The sequence below is a fragment of the Suillus subalutaceus genome (assembly GCF_016647625.1).
Source record: "Suillus subalutaceus strain FC151 chromosome Unknown DFJ58scaffold_82, whole genome shotgun sequence".
NCBI classification, from domain to species: Eukaryota; Fungi; Basidiomycota; class Agaricomycetes; order Boletales; family Suillaceae; genus Suillus; species Suillus subalutaceus.
The window spans coordinates 93,814-113,027 of NW_024540331.1; the positions used below are offsets into that span (position 1 = coordinate 93,814).

The 19,214-nt window shown below is 50.4% G+C and overlaps 5 protein-coding genes across 5 annotated transcripts; 1 reads left to right on the forward strand and 4 right to left on the reverse strand.

Moving 5' to 3' along the window:
* The first annotated feature begins 2,182 nt into the window (after positions 1-2,182).
* Positions 2,183-7,481, forward strand: DFJ58DRAFT_797077 (uncharacterized protein). The gene is given in 23 exon segments (XM_041390612.1): positions 2,183-2,448; positions 2,504-2,679; positions 2,768-2,870; positions 2,923-3,131; positions 3,184-3,216; positions 3,257-3,457; positions 3,558-3,604; positions 3,664-3,728; positions 3,803-4,131; positions 4,167-4,538; positions 4,594-4,653; positions 4,673-4,731; positions 5,006-5,118; positions 5,150-5,283; positions 5,337-5,534; positions 5,582-5,696; positions 5,723-5,872; positions 5,933-6,183; positions 6,235-6,524; positions 6,568-6,571; positions 6,653-6,698; positions 6,749-7,044; positions 7,086-7,481. 23 exon segments carry the CDS (start codon positions 2,373-2,375, stop codon positions 7,296-7,298), a joined length of 3,540 nt encoding a protein of 1,179 aa, XP_041241928.1. The 5' UTR covers positions 2,183-2,372; the 3' UTR covers positions 7,299-7,481.
* A 1,622-nt stretch (positions 7,482-9,103) lies between these two features.
* On the reverse strand, positions 9,104-9,887 carry DFJ58DRAFT_797083 (ribosomal protein S30). Its single transcript, XM_041390613.1, has 4 exons — positions 9,858-9,887; positions 9,686-9,803; positions 9,595-9,636; positions 9,104-9,485 (listed from the first exon to the last, which is right to left on the reverse strand). The coding sequence occupies exons 1-4, from the start codon at positions 9,865-9,867 to the stop codon at positions 9,464-9,466; spliced, it is 192 nt and encodes a 63-aa protein (XP_041241929.1). The 5' UTR covers positions 9,868-9,887; the 3' UTR covers positions 9,104-9,463.
* Positions 9,888-10,162: 275 nt separating this feature from the next.
* DFJ58DRAFT_717135 (uncharacterized protein) lies at positions 10,163-11,517 on the reverse strand (the record flags this gene model as incomplete). The annotated part of the gene is made up of 4 exons (XM_041384329.1): positions 10,163-10,193; positions 10,387-10,461; positions 10,539-11,081; positions 11,150-11,517. The coding sequence occupies 4 exons, from the start codon at positions 11,515-11,517 to the stop codon at positions 10,163-10,165; spliced, it is 1,017 nt and encodes a 338-aa protein (XP_041241930.1).
* Positions 11,518-12,700: 1,183 nt separating this feature from the next.
* DFJ58DRAFT_477393 (uncharacterized protein) lies at positions 12,701-15,131 on the reverse strand. The gene is made up of 5 exons (XM_041380571.1): positions 14,429-15,131; positions 14,329-14,379; positions 13,239-14,214; positions 13,015-13,190; positions 12,701-12,956 (listed from the first exon to the last, which is right to left on the reverse strand). The coding sequence occupies exons 1-5, from the start codon at positions 14,864-14,866 to the stop codon at positions 12,786-12,788; spliced, it is 1,812 nt and encodes a 603-aa protein (XP_041241931.1). The 5' UTR covers positions 14,867-15,131; the 3' UTR covers positions 12,701-12,785.
* Positions 15,132-16,022: 891 nt separating this feature from the next.
* DFJ58DRAFT_477415 (uncharacterized protein) lies at positions 16,023-19,068 on the reverse strand. The gene is made up of 3 exons (XM_041380572.1): positions 18,671-19,068; positions 16,499-18,421; positions 16,023-16,439 (listed from the first exon to the last, which is right to left on the reverse strand). The coding sequence occupies exons 1-2, from the start codon at positions 18,922-18,924 to the stop codon at positions 16,516-16,518; spliced, it is 2,160 nt and encodes a 719-aa protein (XP_041241932.1). The 5' UTR covers positions 18,925-19,068; the 3' UTR covers positions 16,023-16,439; positions 16,499-16,515.
* Positions 19,069-19,214: the final 146 nt, after the last annotated feature.

Below are 19,214 nucleotides of genomic sequence, written 5' to 3' on the forward strand. Positions count from 1 at the left end.
GACGTTGGAACTAGATCATTTTAGTGAGTATCCAATGGCTTGAAGAGAATAACCGCCTGAGAATCCAGAAGCAACTCGGGTTACGTTCTGGTAGAGAACTGATGGAATGGAAGAGCCTACCAGATCAACATGATGTTAGCCGCGCTCGACACACGCACGCTACATCCATTCGGCCGGTAGCCCAGGTCATGCAATAGTGATTGCGTGTAATATCATTACTGTAACCTTCTTGATGAAATGGTCAAGACTCGACTGCTGCACGGCGTTGTTTTGTAAATTGAGAAAAACAAAGTGCTAGCCACGAATCACGATTACGTCACGACTTGAACATTCTACCAGGATGTATGTCATGATGTGTATTCACTAAGACAGTGTCGAACCAACCATATGTGTAGGGGAAGAGATATTATTGACATTCAACGGCATGTGTCCATTGCTAAGATTTGTCTGATCTCGCCACAGTAGGTTTTCAGCCTATCGATGATCATGTCTGCTTCCTTTACCTTGAATGGCCACGTCAATCTGGAAATTGTCTTCATTTTCCCGCTTTCTTGGGCCTGTTCGTTTGGCAGAATGCTCTTCAGTTCCACCAGTAAATTTGCAACTGGTTCGTCTGTGGCCATCAATTTTGAAAGTGCATGGCTGAGATTGGGCCACCCTTCTCGATCACCATAACTATAACTGTGAGGACGCCACCAACTGGGCTGAGCTCATTAAGCAGACTCTGACAGGATGAGTCGACGTTGCGGCCGGAAGCAACATATCTATACAGAAGAGCTGAAGCTTGCGCTACTGATTGAATGACCTGAAGAACAGTGAGACCACTGGTGACCATCTCAACAGCGGAAAATGAAACCAAGCACCACGGCCACTTTAAATTAAGAAAAGGCGCCCGGTAGTCCATTTGCAAATCTGGGGTCTTGCGGGGACCCATCAATGGTCGATAAGGACTGATATGAAGCACATGATGAACTACAGGTCTTCTCGAGTACAGGGCAATATGATTGAGCTGCATGAATAGAAACTTCCACCCGGGAGTTGCCTGAGAGCCTTGATGATCATGAAGCTAGGAAGCACACCGCACCCTTTTTGGGTTGGACATCCCCCAAAGGGCTCAGGTGCCTTTCTGAGCCTAAGAGTCAAACACGAACCCGCTAGCATTACGGTCCTCCAATTTCTGACAACCCAGAAAGTGTGCATCAAATCCGGGCCTTCTCCAACTACGCCCACACACCCTTGCCCATCCTCTTCTAAGATTTGACCTCACCCACCTCCCATTCACCTCATGCCTTGGTATGCACCCCCTTGATCAATGATCCCGGGCCAACTTTCAGCTGACGCGTCTGAATAATCAAAGAGTGTGCAGAGGGTATATGGGGGCGGGTCGAGAAGAGCGGGAGCAGAGTATATTTTGCAAACGACTGTTCTGACGAGTTAGAGTAGTACGTCGTCAAAGTACACCACGGCTGCTCCCTCGAGCACACTCGCAAATGAGCAAAGCGGACGCAGCGCTGGTAGTGAGGCCTTGAGGCCCGACATCTGGACAATGAAAAAAGCTACCCTGGCAGCGCCGCGTTAAATCGACGACAAGCGCCCATTGGCCTATTTGTAACTCTGAGACCCTGCATTGGCATCTATTGAAGATGATCGATAAGACTGATATGAAGCACATGAGCACAAATTAGGAGCCATAGTGAGAATATCTCCCGAGAGCCCAGGTTATTGGCCGCATCTGGATTCTGTTATACTTATTCGATGAAAGAACATCAATGGCAGTACGAGGTCAAAAGCGCGCAGTGGAACTACTCATCTATAATTGCCAAGGTTCTGCAGCATCACAAACTGAGGCTAACCTCAAAAATCGAGCTGTGTCACTTCTGCAAACCAATCCAGTCACGACCGCTCTGCAACTTGTTACTTATGTCAACCACAGAGGGCCAGGTGGCAGGCAGTGATCTTGAAGTAGAATGAGAGAACCGAATGATCGACTCGGTCGAGTGCAAAACACTGGAGTCCCCAAAGCTCCTAGCTTCGCGTTACTAGCAGCCTGAATGAAGAGGTAGCGAGGTTGTCGACGATTAAAAAAATCGCTCCCTCCAGAACAGCGACGTTCGGCTACGAGCACCACTGAAATAGTCCTTTTACATGGCGATATAGATCGACCCTCCCTGGATTCAGAGTCCAAACAAACAAGCAGTTTCATCGCTTATACAAACAAAAGGAACAGTATAACAAAAAACACTTTGAACCTAAGGTTAGGGTTATAATTTAGGAGGATCCTGGCAAAAAGAGTTGATTGACGCGTCCACGCGACTTCGGACGCGTTCTTGTTTTTCTCAATACTCACTCCACTATCCAACTTTCTCAAAAAAATGACTGACGTTGAGGGCTCGCCAGCCCCACGACGCTCTCAGCGCGATAAAAAACAAGTGAAACCCTATGCTTCAGGTCCGTGCTCCTTCATCTTCCTCATTGGCACCGTTGATTCGAGATACACGAGTAGGGAGCCAAAGTCCGAACAAGCGCAAGCGCAATGCGGAGGAGGACGACCAGGTAGATGCACAAGAAATGGGTGATACTGAGGTTGAAGCGGACGATGAGGATGATGCCGACGGAGTTGACGACGACGGTGATGATGAACCGGACACCCGCCCAGCCAAACGAAAGGGAAAGGCCACTGTGGCACGTAAAGCAAAGGCGAAAGCTAAGGGCCCTCCACCTCCAAAGAAACCACGAACGGCAAAAAATACTCTAACCGAGACCTCAGAAAACCCCTAAACCAACCAAACGTAAAGCTAAAGCCAACGGAGACTTTGATGCAGACAAGCTGGCGACCGAGACCAAGATTTCTGCAGATAATCCTCTTTTCAGTGCGTATGAGCTGATTATCTTGTATTTGCCTTGTTCATGTCTTTTTTGTAGACGCTATCATGAACCCGTCCGCGGCGCTGCAGTCCACCGCAGAGGACTTTTTGGATTCATTAGCCCAGAGTCCGGGTGCCGCTCAGGCAGAACTTATCAACTGTATTCTACGCGCATGTGGGTGCAATGACTCAGTGGATGCAGACGAAGTTCTAGACTATGACGGTGTTGTCGACTCGCTTGATAACTTTACTGAGGGACTGAAACAGGTACGAGCAAGACATTTTGGATCATAAGCTATTTATTGCTCACACTACCTAGGAAAATTCGCCAATATACCCCCCTGACATCCAAGTTGCCAATTTTCAAGCGTTTCCGAGCGTCTTTGAGTGAGCTGATCTCACGCCTGGTTCTGAGCGCGGCCGACGTTGGAGCACTGTACACGAGTGATATGGTAACGACACTGCAAACTTGGGTCGTTGCGATGAGCAGTTCACAGATTCGAGCGTTCCGGCACACAGCAACAGCAGTTGCACTGGAGGTGGAGACCGCCCTGTGTCAAGTAGCAGCAGCAGTTGAGAAAGAGGCGGAGATTGTCGGGCGACAGCGCGAAGGAGAGCGGAAGAGGACGGGCAGCAAATAAAGCTCAAAATGTGAGGGGAGAAAGACTTGGACGGCAAGGCGGCGGAGGTGAGGAACGTCGTGCTGCCCTCGCAGAGTATCTGAAGGAGATCGTGGATGGGTAAAGCACCTTATTTGCTCTATTCACTATAGATCCTTTAACTGATACCTTCTTCCTAGTGTCTTCGTGCACAGGTACCGCGATCTTGACCCGCACATTCGCGCTGAGTGTGTGCGTGCAATGGGTCATTGGTTTACACACTACCTGCTCATTTCCTTGACGCATCCTACCTACGCTACGTTGGATGGGTTCTTTCAGACAGTGCCACGCCCGTCCGCCTCGAAGCCGTACGTGCTTTATCAGCAGTCTATGGACAGGCCGAGTACATCGGTGGCCTCATGAATTTCACCGCCCGCTTTAAGCCTCGCCTTCTTGAGATGGCAGCGCGTGATACAGAGCTCGCTGTGCGCACCGCTGTACTTGGTGTCCTGGGTGTAGTCGACCAGCATGGCTTGCTGGAGGACGAAGAACGGGAACAGATGTGCCAGCTCGTGTTTGATAGCGAGGTGCGCGTGAGGAAGGCGGTGGCAGGATTCGTTGGGGGTCTCTGGAATGAACTTGTCGAGGAACGGCTGGCGGGGCGCAAGGTGGGCGAGAAGGAAAGGAACGAGCGGGAGCCAAGGCGCTGGCGATGTTACTTGTGCGTTGGGATCGCGAGCGTGTGGAGGAAGAGGACGGCAGCCAGGACGGTTCGCAGAGAGGAGTGACTATGAGTGCAGACATTAAGGGGCGTACGGCGCTTGCTGTGGAGGCTCTGTGGGATGACGTAGATTCTGCGAGTGGATGGGAGGGGCTTCTTGAGATGCTACTGCTCGACCACTCTGCCGGAGGAGGCGAGGAGGATTTGGATGCCGCGGATGACTCCATCGCTGCTTCTGCGAAAAACACCGTAGACGAGGCGTGGCGTCTGACTGAGACAGAGGAAAGTGTGCTGCTTGAAGTGTTCATCGCGTCGCTCCGAAGAGCAAGAGCTCTCGCTGGCACTACGAAAAAGGCGAGTACCTTTTGTTATCGAGTATGATTTGAAGGCTAAGATTCATTGGTGGTAGGGCGAGGACGAGACGCTGATCTCAGATCTCACTCGTGCACTGATTAAGGGGTCTACCGAGGTTGTTCATCAAGTACCAGACGGACGCCAACCGGATTGCGAATGTGTTGCTAATCCCACCCCTGATGAACGTAGAACTGTATCTGGAGATGCGGATGATGACTGTGAGTTGTGTTTGATGACTTGGATCCATTTCTGTTCGAAGATTATCTAGTCCCTCAAGCATTTCCCTTCTCGTTCTTTGATACCCTTCTTACTTCTCTGCCTGTTCGACGATACTTACGTGTGATCAACAGGCCTACGCCAGTCTCTGGGACGACATCACCAAGCAATTCCTCTCCCACTCCGCCCAAACAGTGCTCGCCTCTGCTGTCGCCTGCATCACGCATCTTCTCTCCTGTCCCTCGCCTCAGTAACACCAACAGCACAAAGATTCTGGAACTCGAGGACGAGCTTGCAGCGCAGCTTCGTGACGCTGTTGGCGGACGCGAGGAGATCGAGGTAGCTGGATTTAACGAGGACGAGGGTACTTGCGCTAAGTGCTGTGTGTGCGCGAGTGTGTGCACTAATAGGGACAAGAGATATGTGTGGATGGATGGAAGAGAGTGAGGGCGGGAAGCAGAGTTGTGTGTGGGATATTGTAGCTGCACTCGTAGAGCGGGGACGGTTGGGGTACAGGGAAGAAGAGAGGGTGAGTTTTACCCTGTGCACTTTATCGGAGTGTAGCTGATTGGAATGGTGCAGATGATCGAGCAGGGACTGCAGGTCCTCGGACTACATATTATGTGGAAGACACGGAGCTTGCCCGACGCTAAGGAGGCGACACCCGAAGATGAGAAATATATGGAAAATTTGCGTGAGCAACGGGACTCCCTGCTCGAGAAGTTGGTAGAATACGCAGTCGGTACGCAGTCGAATACTGCCGAAGCTGTCAAACGCACAGTATGTCTCTTCTATCTAGTATCTGGAAGATACTGACACCTTCCTAGGCCTTCCAGAATCTTATGACATTGCACATCCTCTTCTGTGCGGAACAGACGACGACGCCGGATGGACGTGTGCTACCGACTGCTGCATTGCCCCTTGATCTTGATGACGAGTACAGTATCGCTGTGCAGGGTTCATCCAAGCCGCGATCGAGCAGTACGCTGAGCTGCTGGAAGAGGGACAGGCACCCGGGGAGGAAGAGGCAAGTGAGAGCGGAGAGAGCTCAGGCGAGGAGAATGTGCCTGTGAAGGGCATGAAGGGCAAAACCAAAGCTAAGTCGCCTGTCATCAAAGGTTATTCTTTGTGCCAGGCACTTTCATCCATCGCTGACGATTTTCGGTTACGACATGCAGAGCAACCACTGACGCGCACTCGTCTTGAGCAAGAGTACGTGTTCATGGGAACGATTTCTACGTTCCTGAGGGCCATTCGCGCAGGCGCTGTGCATGTGAGACATAGCGCTGTGCTGCTTGCCCATTATGGACGGCTTGGACCTGCGTTTGATCTTTGCACGAAGGTAATCATCGATTCTCTGCGCGAAGAGGGGATGTACCGGGAGAATGGCGATGCTGTGGTTGATGTTGTCACTCAGGCACTGAAGGAAGTAAGTCTTACGCATGTTGTTTGCAGATGGTCGCTAATCAGCTTAATTCAGTCATTCACACTTATCCTTGACTCTGTTGTTCGCGGGGAAGACCATGTGGTTGCTCTCGCCAAGCAGCTTGGGCAGAGCTTTGTGATCCGGGGTGCACAGCTCTCGATTGTCAAGAAGCTTGACAGCCAATACATTGTGCAAACACATACGAACCTCCTCACATGGATTGTGAAGCGCATTGGCACATACGAGGCTGCTAAGAATAAAAAGGCGCGCAAGACGGCTATCTTGTTCTTCAGAGTCTTGCAGCCTCTTCTGACAGCTGTCGATAGCCGAGACGCCTTAAAGATGTAGGTTACAATTGCTTCGAATGGAAGTGGGATTGACTGACAGAATGGTTTAGCAAAGCCCATATGGATCAGGTTCTTGCTCAGGCCAAGATCGAGGTTCCGCCATCATCCAAATTTGGGAACCCCAGCGAGCGTACGAGAAGAAGTTGTCTTCAATTATGGCAAAGGATAAAGGCACGTACTACATACTTTAAACGGGCTTCCTGACTTATCCTCTCCACTAGGTGGTGCAAAGGGTAGAAAGGCTAAAGGCGCAAAGAGTGCAGCAATGGTCACCAGTGACGAATCAGAAAGTGAACCAGAACCTCAACCAGCTGAGGAAGAACCTCCTGCCCCCACATTACGGCCGAAACCGCGTCCTCTACGCCGCCAGCGGTCTCCTACCTCGTCTTTGTCGGAGCTTGAAACAAGTGACCCAGAGGCTGGGGTCCAGGAACACATTGAAGAAGCTAATGAGAAACCCGAAGCTGAGCCGGAGGTCCAGGCCGAGCACGAACAAGAGCAGCCACACCGAGGAACCGTCCTCGTCCACAAGCAACATATGGCAGGTCACCGACAAAGACACCATCTGTCCCTTCTGTATCTAATGGCATCACCCCTCCATCTACGCGAAAACGACAGAGGACAGACGAGGATGATGAGGATGCTGGGGAGAAGAGCGGAGTTGAAGCTATTGAAGCTAACGGCGACGCCGCTACCCCTGGAGATGAAGCCCCTCGAGAAGAGAGCCCATTGACTGAAATCATTTTCAGGAGGAAACGTGCTCGTCATTAGTATGAGTCAGGATTTTTCGAGTTTTTATACTTATTTGTGACTTGTCGGGCGTGGCTTTATCTTGCTGTTTACTGCTATGTTGTAGGTACATATCACCGGGATTGGAGACCAAAGTGTGGCCGATTACTATGAGCAACTGGTCACGGCGATTATTGAATCTCAAGCTGATTTTTTCAAACATTATCGTACTAGTGCCGTGAACGATCCTGAATTCGACATGCGTACGCCTTCAAAGCTTCAAGGCTTCGATTCAAACTATAACTTTGACGCCAGCACAGTAGTTATATACGTAATTCAAGTTCCACCGTTTCTCCCGCCCTGCGTCTACCTCTATCTATGTCAATTGTCCACAGCCCCAAACACACAAAGCGCGGGGTCATTACGACCCTGCCCCACACCTGTCGACACTTACCTCCCAGCAAGCGAGTGAGCCACAAGAGCTAGACTCTGGGTTGAGTGCAACACTGCAACGCCTATTGACTTACATGTATACGATCAGGCTGCATACAGCGAGCAAACAAGCCGCCGCGGCCGTTGAGGGAGGTCTTGCTAAGAATGTGTAAGTATCAACCATTCGATACGGGATACTCGAAATTTGGCAAAATTGGGTCAAAGGTTGATGAAAGATCCTCAACGCCCAAGAACGTGACAACGAAGATAATTCAAAATTTTGGGCGCCGCATGATAAAGTTTCGACCGAGTACGATGACGACTTCCTCTGAGGGGGCGGCCCCCTCGCGGGCAAGTGACGATACAGGTATTATCTTGAATTTTGTGCGTTCCTGTTTAGATCTATCACTACAAATCTGACGGGCGAATCAGGCTGGTCTGTGAACTCTACCTTCATCATCGGAATGCAGCCTATCCCGGGAGACACTACAAACGCCCTCTGGCTGTATCTGATTCAGACCACTACTGAGGCCTCCGCTAGCGCTGAGGGCCCGAACGCTGTGAATGATATCAGCAATCTTATCTTGTCCATGGAATATTCTTATGCAACTTGTGGATGTAAACACTCGCCTGTGCTAACCTGAGACGTCGTGTTCAGCGTCTTGACCGCGTTCGGGACTGTTTTGGCAAAGCAGTGGCTCAACGCTTATAAGGCGGCTCGCGGACGAGGGTCATTGGAGGAACGCAGCATTCAGAGGCAGAGGAAACTGAATGGGCTGGAGCATTTTCACCTCCAGACAGTCTTGCAGGTGCTCCTCGTGCTCCTCCAGATCTCACTACTCTTATTTGGCTTGTTCCTTAGCGCCAACATATGGACCCAGCAAATGTCGATATCCAGAGTCACCATCCCCGTGTCAATGTTGCGTCCGGACAGTCCTTTCCAGACACCAGGAGCAGAACTAATGGGAGCTATCTTCAAAAACTCCTCCCGGACAGATCAACATGGACTCCCGATGGCGCATTCATTAAATTGTCTGCCATACGCTGGATACTAGAGATATCCACAAACCCGTAAGTTGTAAAGCCCGCATCGCGGGATCTTGATCCTTCCGCAATCTACGTACGCTTTTATGACAACTTCTAGGCGTGTCGTGAGTCGTGACAAGGCAGAGGTATTTGTGAAGTGTGGTACGGCCATGGCCCATCTTGAGCCCTAGTCGTTGTCAGACTCGGTGAGCTCCAGTAGTACTCACCCAATACGATATTACTGCTGTTCCGACGCATAAGCAACAATCTATTGGTTTCCTTTAACTTTATAGAACGGGGACTCGCGGGTACTGTAATAATCCTCCATCCGACGACTTGGATAGCTGGTACAACTGGCCGCAGTGGCTCTAACTTACAATCCACGATAGTTTTTCGGGTATCTGGATTTTGAATTCAAGTTCCCTCACTCAAAACCGAACGTACAGCGCCCATTTTACAACTGCCGTGGTGTTGGATTGGACATAGCGCATATCGTAGCATAAAAATGATGCAGGAATTACAATTTTTGCCGAGTGAATGCTCAACCGAAGCTAAAATCCAACGACGAGTGGGAGGGATTGAAATGCAGAAAAGCGCTGCACTTGCAACCCAAGGGAAAGGGAGACGAGATACTAAAAAGATGCGAGTATTGTGAAATGATGATTGGTGGGCCCTCCTGTCCTCCACTTCTATCGTGACAGTAGTCCGGTGGCCCTCTAGCCGAGGGAGAGAATGCCTCTCGAGTGCGTTTATTTCTCGGGGTTGGGGTTCCTGGAAGTAAGATCGTTTCATTAGTATTTTGAGATAACGACGAGAATATGGGGGGAGTAATGCGTGTGAAGGATCGGCTCATCGATATCATCTAGGACGCGGTACTCACATTCTCCGCTTGCCTCCAGGGAGCGTTGTTACGTTCACGAATCTGTCGGGACAGTTGGCTTGCATTACAGAGGGGTTGGGATGATACATACCTGCGGTTGTACAAGATGCGCTTCTTAGCACGGCCCTTTGGCGTTTTCTTCTTCTCCTGCTTATCAACCTTTGGTGTTTGCGACTTGACCTTACCGGCACGCGCGAGAGATCCGTGAACTGTTCATGATGCGATGGTCAACATGCGCGGATTACGACTGCGAGCAGCCTTACCTTTACCCATAGTGCTTGACGATGACGGACCTCGACACTACATGCACGTGAGTAACCAATTTAGTGCTGTATAGTTTAGAGACATAAGGTTTCGGCAAATGCCGAGGATAGAACGTCTCCTGATGAAGACTCAGAAGTGCGACTGGATTAATTGTAGACTTATTCTAACAACGCACGACATGTACCACGCATGTGGGTCTTTTGTAAAAATTTCACGTATACTCGTAAGTAGAAATAATATCATGAACGACGAGCAACGTATCAAAGTAGATAAATATCTTATTGGGGTATGTATTAGTTCGTCATCATGCCAAGCTGCGCCAACATAACTTGTCGCTATCAAGACGGAAGGTAAGGGATGATTCATAAAGTGTTGGACAAACGCACGTCGTCATAGAGGACACTATGAATGGCTCTATTTTCTCGAGCACGAGGTCGTATGCCAATCACGTCGGACATTGGTCTTGGGCTAAGCGACATATGTCTCGAACCTCGCAACCCAGACAGAGAGTGTGACCTGGAAGATGACTGGCTAGGAGTCTCTTGAAGAGTCAGACCTAGCATGTCGTATAGCTCTCTCTGAGCTTGCGCCAAGGCTCGAGCACTGGAAAATGATGCGTTCGAAGTGGACCCTATATCGACAAGTGTCGTGAGATACAGAACTGTGAATGCAAATGGAACTTGCCTAGAGAGCTACGGCCAGACAGGTTCGACGTAACAATGCCAAGCGGTGTGTGCAGAGGCAGCGGTGGAACCGGAGGAATGTCGTCCGAGGTGGCGGACATCGACATCGACATCATCAGGCTTGTGCGCGTACCCAAGCTACTGACAGAAGAACGCTGACTTCGGCTTTTACTGATAGAGCGCAAGCCCGCTTTAGACTGACGTATACTCGACTTCCGAACGGCCGAAACGCGTGCAGATCGTCTACTTGACAGCCTGAGCGCTGCCGTACCTTCAACTCGCTCTCCGCGGCTCTCCCGAACCTGATCCGAAAGATTATCAAAATCCTGGGCGACATCCTCTGCTTGTTTCCACGCTTCATCTCTTTCAGCCTCCATTGAGTCGATTTGTTCTCGAAGTTTCTGAGATTCGGCGACCTGTTTAAGGAAAGTCGAGTTGACCTTCCTCAAAGCCATGGCAAGGGCACTGGCAGAGTGTACATCGCGCAAACTCTTCAGTTGACCTAACTGCTCGAACAGTAGTATGGAGTTCGTCAGTGAGCTGGTCAAGAGCAATGGACACTTCAGAAAGCTCCTCCACGGTGCGTGCAGCAGTCATAGGAATCGCACAGGTCTGGACCATCCAGATGTCCAGCGAGGGTGCCCATAAGCTGCCACCGCTTGCGCACGAGCATCTTGTACCTGGTTTTAACGTCGGTGCGATGCATCTCGAGGCGATGTACTTCCTCGGGAATGTCCACATCCAATGTCTCTGTCCTGAGAAGACGTATAGACGAGGCTTCCGCGGATTGCTTGATGGCTCTTGAGACGATCGTTTGAAGCTCATGCTGCGTGAGCGTCCACTGAGCCGCCTCTATGGTCATCCCTCGCCACCTTGGGGGTGGTGTCTGGAATTTCGGTGCCGGTGTTGAAGCAGCAGCGGTCAGTTTGCGCCATGCATAGCCTGATCCGGAACCATGAGCATAGCCACTGCCCATAGATGACACGGATCCGTTACGCTCCCTGATACCAGGTACAAATGACCCAAGCGGTTGACCAGGACCGCTAGGTTTACGTGGACCGATTGGCAGCGGCGGTCGAGCCCTAGTTCGACTCCTGATATTGGAAGGCGGGCTGGGGGGTAGCAGAAATGGACGGTGGACGAATGATGAAATTCATTTCCGAGCCAGTTTCATGCGACGATGCACCGCCACTAGTACTTGTTGCAAAAGGCATATCATTCTCATTTGAAATCACACTGTGATATGGGGGAGGAGCTATGAACGATGGCGTGAACGATGGCGATGAATTGGCAAATGATGGTGCGAGCGGACTCCTTGGAGGAGTAGAGGGAGGGGCCGGCGAAACTGAGGGTAAAAACGAGGTACCGGCGACATGAGATTCAGATTCAGGGCGTTGTGATAAAGAATCGGGAGCTGAGGATATGCCCATTGGAAATGCCGCTTGCGGTTGGGGGCTGAGTAACTGAGGTTGATTGGGTGATAGTGCGCCAGGACTGGATAAATTAGTGCCAGAAGGTTGGAAATTAGGATTGAATGACGGCATAGCGCCCGGTGAACTGAATGGTGAGGTCAATGATGATATGCTCCCAGAGCGGGTATATGGAAGGGAGGGTGATGTATTTTGGGATCCTGGGAGGGGCACAGATGTTGGGGACAACGGAGGCTTCTCAACCAGAGAGAATGATTTTGATGTAGATGTGAATGAATTTTGGGAAATAGTTGAAGGGAATTGATGATGCAAAATTGGGTGCAAGCGCTTGCAAAACTTCGTCCCCTTGCAGCTTATCGCTGCTTGTGGATACACGACTAGAATGGGGAACATACAACAGGATCAAGCAGGGGATGATGGTAGGCTGTATTGCGGCTTCGATACTCTGGTCAGTTGTGTGGGTCTTCTGTCCTGTGAGGGAGGACGCTGAACGAGTGGAACTTCCGAAGTGATCTCAGGAGGGTCAGGTTCCGGAGAAGGTGTCGACTTCACGGAAGACACCGGGGCGGGAGAACTATTATCTCCCACGAAGCCCTCTTCTCGTGGTGGAACGCTCAGTGTCATGGTCCGAGACAATGCGCCCATCCCAGCGAATTCCTGTGGTACCGGAAGGGTCGCCGATCTAGGCGCCTGAGGGCGTCCGGGAAGCCGGAGTGATGTTATGGGTACGGGAAAGTTGGGGGAGAATAATGGAGTGAAGATATTTGGAGTCTCTGGGAAGGTCTGTTCTCCAGTGGAAGAGCTCGAGGGGGGGTCAAGTCGGTGAACTCTGCGACTTGGGGCTCACATTGATAGCGTAATCCAGGAGGTCATACTCCTGGCTGACAGTGATACGTTCAGGAATGCCAAGGGCACGTTCCGCATGTTGACGTTGTGCAAAGATTCCCCGTTGCGGAAAGCGGGCTGGTGTTAAGAATATCCGACTCTGCAAAGGCCGTCAATGGCATCTCGATGTGGCCAGCAGGAACGGCAGAAGTAGGTACCAGAGGAAACTGGGATAGCGCGGAGGGATATTGCACGGTAGAAGAGGCAATCAATGCAGGAGTAATTGGTGTTTGTGGGACAAGGATTGAACGAGGGCGCTCGCCGATGGGAAGTCTGATATGCTTTTTATTGCGTTGAAAAATGCTATTCGACGATACATCCGATGCCTTGAAACCTGAAGAACGTTGAATGACAACTGAAAAAAAAACACGTAGGCACTTACTTCTCCCACCCCTCAACGATGGCGTTGCTCCCAGCGCTCTTGCCCTGCGCTTCTTCAGGCTGACATCGCTGGATTTCGTCTGCAGGTATGCGCTATCATCAGAACTAATGGATGCAGCAGACTGTAAAGGCTCAGGAGCAACAAAGGAATATCCATCCAAACCATCCGTTGGACTAGGAGAGATAAATTCAGATGCTTGGCCCGAAGTGCTTGACACGCCTGTTTCCGTTTGATGAAATGATCGGTACGATGAAGTCGTTGCGGGTGTGTGAGAGGCAGTGTTTGGAGCGTCCGAATCAGTCTCATCCATCCTTGCAAGCATACTGCTAGCAGCTATAGAGCTACCACTCTTCATTGGCTGGGCATCGCGAATTGACTGCGGCGACATTGGCGTTGTCGGCGCGGGAGAAGGAACCTCTGATATTCGAGAAATGCGCCTTGATAGCCCTGAATGCATGATCATATCAGGAGACGCATAGTAAGCTCCAGAGGCTGAGGACACCGTGGTGGATGCACTGGCATCTAGAAACTTCTGTTCTTTATCTTGGACGGCAGATGTTCTCGCTTGATCTAGCAGGAGTACTCCTGAGACTGAAGGCAGGGATGGCACAGGGGGCACAATTGAGTCACCACCGGAGTCGCGTGCACGTGCGATCTCCATAAGCAGATGGTCGCTACTAGGAAGAGTAGCAGAATCTTGACGTGCCATACCGCTGCGGTATCGCGATCCCCGATCGCTCGACGACAAAATGAACGAGTTCCTAATAAGGGCACGAGCAAGAGTTGAGCCGGATATAGCGGACATATTTTCCGAATCCATGGGGGACGGAGGGGAGGTGGTCGGAAACGGCTGCTGATTCATGCCCGAAGATTCAGCATTCACTGTTGGCCGCCTAGTCGGAGCCTTGGTGGGAGAAACTTCGACTTCTGGTATGAAGATGGGAGCAGGGATTGACTTCTTCGAAGCAGAAGGTGCCTAAGAGTATTATCAGCTCATATATTTCTCTCTGGAAGTCGGTTGAGATGAAACGGAATGTAATTTCCTGCCGCAACGACCAACATGCAGCAAACTGGTTACAAAAAGACGTACCATGTGATCAGACAGCTGCCGAGAATGGGATATATTGGCGGTAATGGCCTCCTGGATGTCACAGTGAGATTTTGGAATGGGGGACGTGTCTATGACGCACTTGAAATATAGGACCCGGATTTAAATCCTCCTTCGGGGTGTTCAGGACGGCAGCTTCAGCTATCGCTGATTCTTGAAGTGGACTCATATGAAGATTCCATGTAGAATCATGGGAACCGCGTCTTCCGCTCAATAGCTCCTGCGGGAACCAGTTGTCCAGGGGCTCTGGGTTGTAATCCAATTGGACCAAAGAAGATCCGACATTCAATGGAGTGCGAGAAGTAGATGTAGAAGCTCTATTGGCAGATGAATCTCTGTCTGAGGGGAGTTCTTCGGACATCCGAGAATTGCTTGACTTCTCATGAATATCGAAGATCTCTTCTGGACAAGCGGGTAGAGGTGAGGTGGGTGACTGGTGCGGTCGAGGGGGTATGCCAGAAGATTTTGTCACCTTCGTCTTTCGATTAACATTCTTTCGCATGAAATTTGAGAGGATCATCCTCCCCTCTTGCTCTATATGGTCTCCAGGTTAAGCTGCCAAGGGATGCCGCCCGCAAGCCTTGAGTGGTATATAATATAGACCTAAACAAGATCAGAATAAACCGTACAGCAATAGAGTATCCACAGGCACGCAGAAGCGCGCTGGTCTAAGTGGTGGGACAAGAAGGATGTAGGATGAGGAATAGAGGGAAAAGTTGGTACATTTGGGTACATTCCGGCATTCATAGCAACGTCTGGCAGTTGCATCAAAGCATCAAGGCATAAATGTTTGTTCCTATTTGGGGATCAATTATGTCGCAGGGCCTTCAAGTTCATCATCTACTAACACAGCTTCTTAAACCTGTTACCAATCCTATCTGCAGCGCAATTTGTATGACACTACTTACAACGCTACAAGATCATGTTCTGAATGACGGTTTGTCCAATTCCATCTATGATCATGGGAATTAACAGTCTTGTGCGCGCCGGCGGTCAGATGGGCTTATATAGTACCCAGGCACATTGACAGGACTCGGACGCATGAGGAGCTCTAGTCCCACTCCTTGGCAATTCTCCACACGCTCTGCACGCCCTTCCATTCAAGGCACAATCCCATTTCCCGGTTGGTCTCCCAAATCACTTGAGTTGATTCTGCGCCAAGTGAGCCAGCGTCTCACTGCCTTATCAAACTGTGGCAGTTCCAACAAACACATGCGACCCGCTACCACAGCCTTTGAACCTCAGTACTTGTCACACATCTTCTCAAATCTACGGTCGCATCATTACGAGTCCGTTTTATTTTTGAAATCGTTTTTGATTCGATGTCGAATTTTAGAATACCCCGCACTGCATGTGACTCAACTGTATCCTACTGTATCCTGGAACCATCTAACAGTAGAGGGTTCCGGTTTGATCCTTCGTTCAAATACCAGTAGTCGCCGACATTGCAATGCTATCAACCCATAGCTAGCTGGGCTGCGACACTCCATCAACTCACTTCGGATGCGACAACTATGCGATAGAAACATCATGCCAAGTATCGAAATAACAATGAGTACACCTTATCGGCGGACGGTACACACGTGTTCAATTATAGCAGCCACTTACGACTGCAATCTTATCCGATAGGAATAGATACACATACCTTTCGGAAGGATGACGGCGTTCATAGCGGCTTCTGATTATTCAAAATAATTCCTTGGCTTCCCATTTTATGCCCTCTAAATAAATACGTTGTGGTATGACCGAAGAGATGGTATGAGCTTATGCTGATCAGAGGTATATAAACGAAAGAATTGTGACGATAACGACTGTGGTGAATACCAAATGATATACCAAGGATGCAAATGCGAATGCGAATACGGATAATTGAACGACGATGCGAGGTATCCAAGTTCCCGTGGACGTCCTGCCAGATGTTGAAATGTAGACTTGTAATTCTAAATTGCGGTGATGCGATTAAGTCCATGAAGTGAGGCGAATTAGCTAAGCGGTTGAGAAGGAGCGGGAAGGTGTCGAAGGCCGCAATATTGTTTGACAGCGCAAATAATTGATGCCGATCATACAATGGCAAGCGGGCATCCTGCAGCTTCCTGCTGCATATGATCCGTCAGGAATTCCATAATAAAATACGTTATGATATCGTACATACCATAAAGTTTAGCTGGATCACGTGTTTCGAAACGGACGCAGCTTTTCAAGTACGTTTTCCATGCTGGGCTGAGAGTCGAACGTGTGATCGGTCGGCAAAGGAGGATATGCCATAAATGCCCCAGATGTCGCTGATGACAGCGATGACGATGAGATCCGACGTAGGGCCCGAGAAGCGCGCCGTTCTTCCTTCGCCTTTCGACGTCCCGCTCGGCTGATCTCTCCCTGCTGTTCCGGGATGGCTGACAAAGACGAGGTTGTCGACGGAGTCAGCATCGGAAGAGACAGAGAGGAGCGCGAAGACGAGGCAGAAGCAGCGATACCGAATTCTGGCAAAGGTGGTTCCAGGGACGCCCCAGACGAGTTAGGTTGATCAAGATAATCAAGGCCAAGTCCTCTTCGCGTGCTCTGGGACGGAGCCTCATCACGCATTGGGTCCATGGCCCGCGCAGCGTCGGATCGATCCCCATCGTCCAGCGTGATCAAAGAAGCTCGTGCCAGGTTTGCTGCCGCATCAATATCGGCTGCACCACCATTGTGTATAACGAGCCAACGCAAACCTTCTATCTCTCTGACCTTTTTTCGAATCTCTCGCTCCAGCATCTGAATGGTCTTTGTCATAGATCCCTTCTCATCCTCGAATTTCTTGGTGATAGTGACGGCATATTCTTGAAGTTGAGCATACTTTCTATTCTGCAAGGCAAGCGCATTCCTGAGGTCATCATCGGATGCGGGCTGCTGGGTATCTGCAGAGGTGTGTTTGTCTTGTGCGTTTGTTCTGGGAGCCATCCACGCCGCAAGCTTAGCTGAACTCAGCGAAGTCGCTGATGATAAAGTGTTAGCTCGCGGTCGTGACGCTACACCCGGGGAGTGAACAGTCGAGCCGGAGGGAACACTGTCGGTAGATGGACTGAATGGCAACGAGCTTATTGGTAGCCTGGGTGCCAATCGAGCCGAGGGTGGTGGGGAAGGTAGGGGGGCAGAAGGAGGAGGGCCGCTAGACAATTTCTGACAGGAAGAGGGCGCACGCTGTAAAGGGGCCGGACGCTTCATAGCCGATGCCTTCGGCAACGCGCTCTGATGCCTACCTCTCCTGCTACGCACGCTGCTGTCTGTAGCACGAGACGCATCTGTATCGCTTCCTGAAAGACTGAATGCACGAGCACGGTCGCTGTCATCTTCCGAAGTAATACCAGCGGTAGCAACGCGGTCGCTCCGACGTTCACGAGAGACCGAGAAACGTTGAGGACTCGCGGCTGGCAGCTTGAGGCTGCTGTTGGAATGCTTGCTTGAGGGTGTAGTTGGTTCCCTTTTAGACGATCCGTGCGAATGTTGGGGAGATGACTTCTCGCTCGCCATCGAAATTAGACCAAAATTCGAAGGAGGGATGGGGAATTGAAGGCAAGGGGTTGACGGGGGAGTGGGACTAACAGGTGTCAGAGGTGTGGCAGGACTGGGTTCAACACACTTTTTTGAACCGTTCGCAGCGTTAACAATAACAGGTGACAGGGTGGAAGCTTTTTGAGCAGACTTGGTCGGTTTTGAATGATGCTCTGGAAGTGTAAACAGATCAGAAAAATCGTCCAGCCTTTCGTAGTGAGGAGTGTTCTCTGCAGATGGTTGAACAGGCGGTTTTGGTGTAGCGGATCGGCTGTTTATACTGGAACTGCAGGATTCCAGGGAAGTACCACGGCAATCGGCTACAGGGAGAGAGAGAGTGGCGGATGAATGAGTGGGAGGAGTATTTGTTGACTTGTGTGAAGAGTATCGTGCTTTCAGAGTCCTGGTAGGAGATCGCAAAGGAGAGAAGTGGGCTGCGAATTTGGAGCCTAGTGATGGCGGTGACACGTTTAATGGAGGAAGGGTAGAAGGGAGCCGTTGGTCAGACGGAGATCCATCTGCGGTTGAAGCAACAGTTAAGAGCCTACAGCGATATGCGATTAGTTTCTCATGAAAAACAATAATGATTTTAGCAAAAAATGAATGTACAGCCCAGGAATGTGACTATATGCCTTGCTTCCATGTCTAGTCGAGGAGCAGATATTAAGCATATATGCCGACATAATAGATCATAGTGGTAGGTCGCTGACCCATCCCCATTTGTGTCACCAACGAGAGATATCGATCATCCTTGACGCGTTCGATGATCAACCAAACCAGACGAAAAACTCACTCTTTGCCGACAGATGCTGAAGGAGCGTTGGTGGACTTTCTAGGCAGAGCTGAAGATGAAGCGAACGGTCGCTCGGTCTTCTTCCTTCCGAGGAAGGGCAGCATAGAGCGCCTGGACTTGGGCTTTTCTTCGGATGGGGTATCGGGAAGAGCGGTAGTTTTGGGAAGCTGGCGCGAACTATGGGAGCTGCGGAAGATCTCTGAGAGATCTGCCGTCTTGGTTCGTGAGCGCTGTGGAGTTGGGATGCCGGTCATGGCGAGGCCAAACGAGAGCGAGCAGCTGTTAAAAAAGACAACCCAGTGAATGAGAGGTTTATGTCAGGCGCGTATTCTCAGAACTGGAATACTAGTACAACCGCTAAGGTTTTTAACCGAAATGCATTCGCGGGAACCGGCAGGAAGGCGCTGATAAATTGAATGACGAATCTGAAGTAGGAATGATGATCAGTGGAGAGACAAGCGTTGGAAAGCCAGCGGCAGTCTAATTGTCATGGAGGAGAAAGCAAAAAGAAACCCGATGGGCGCACATGTACAACGGGCTCTAT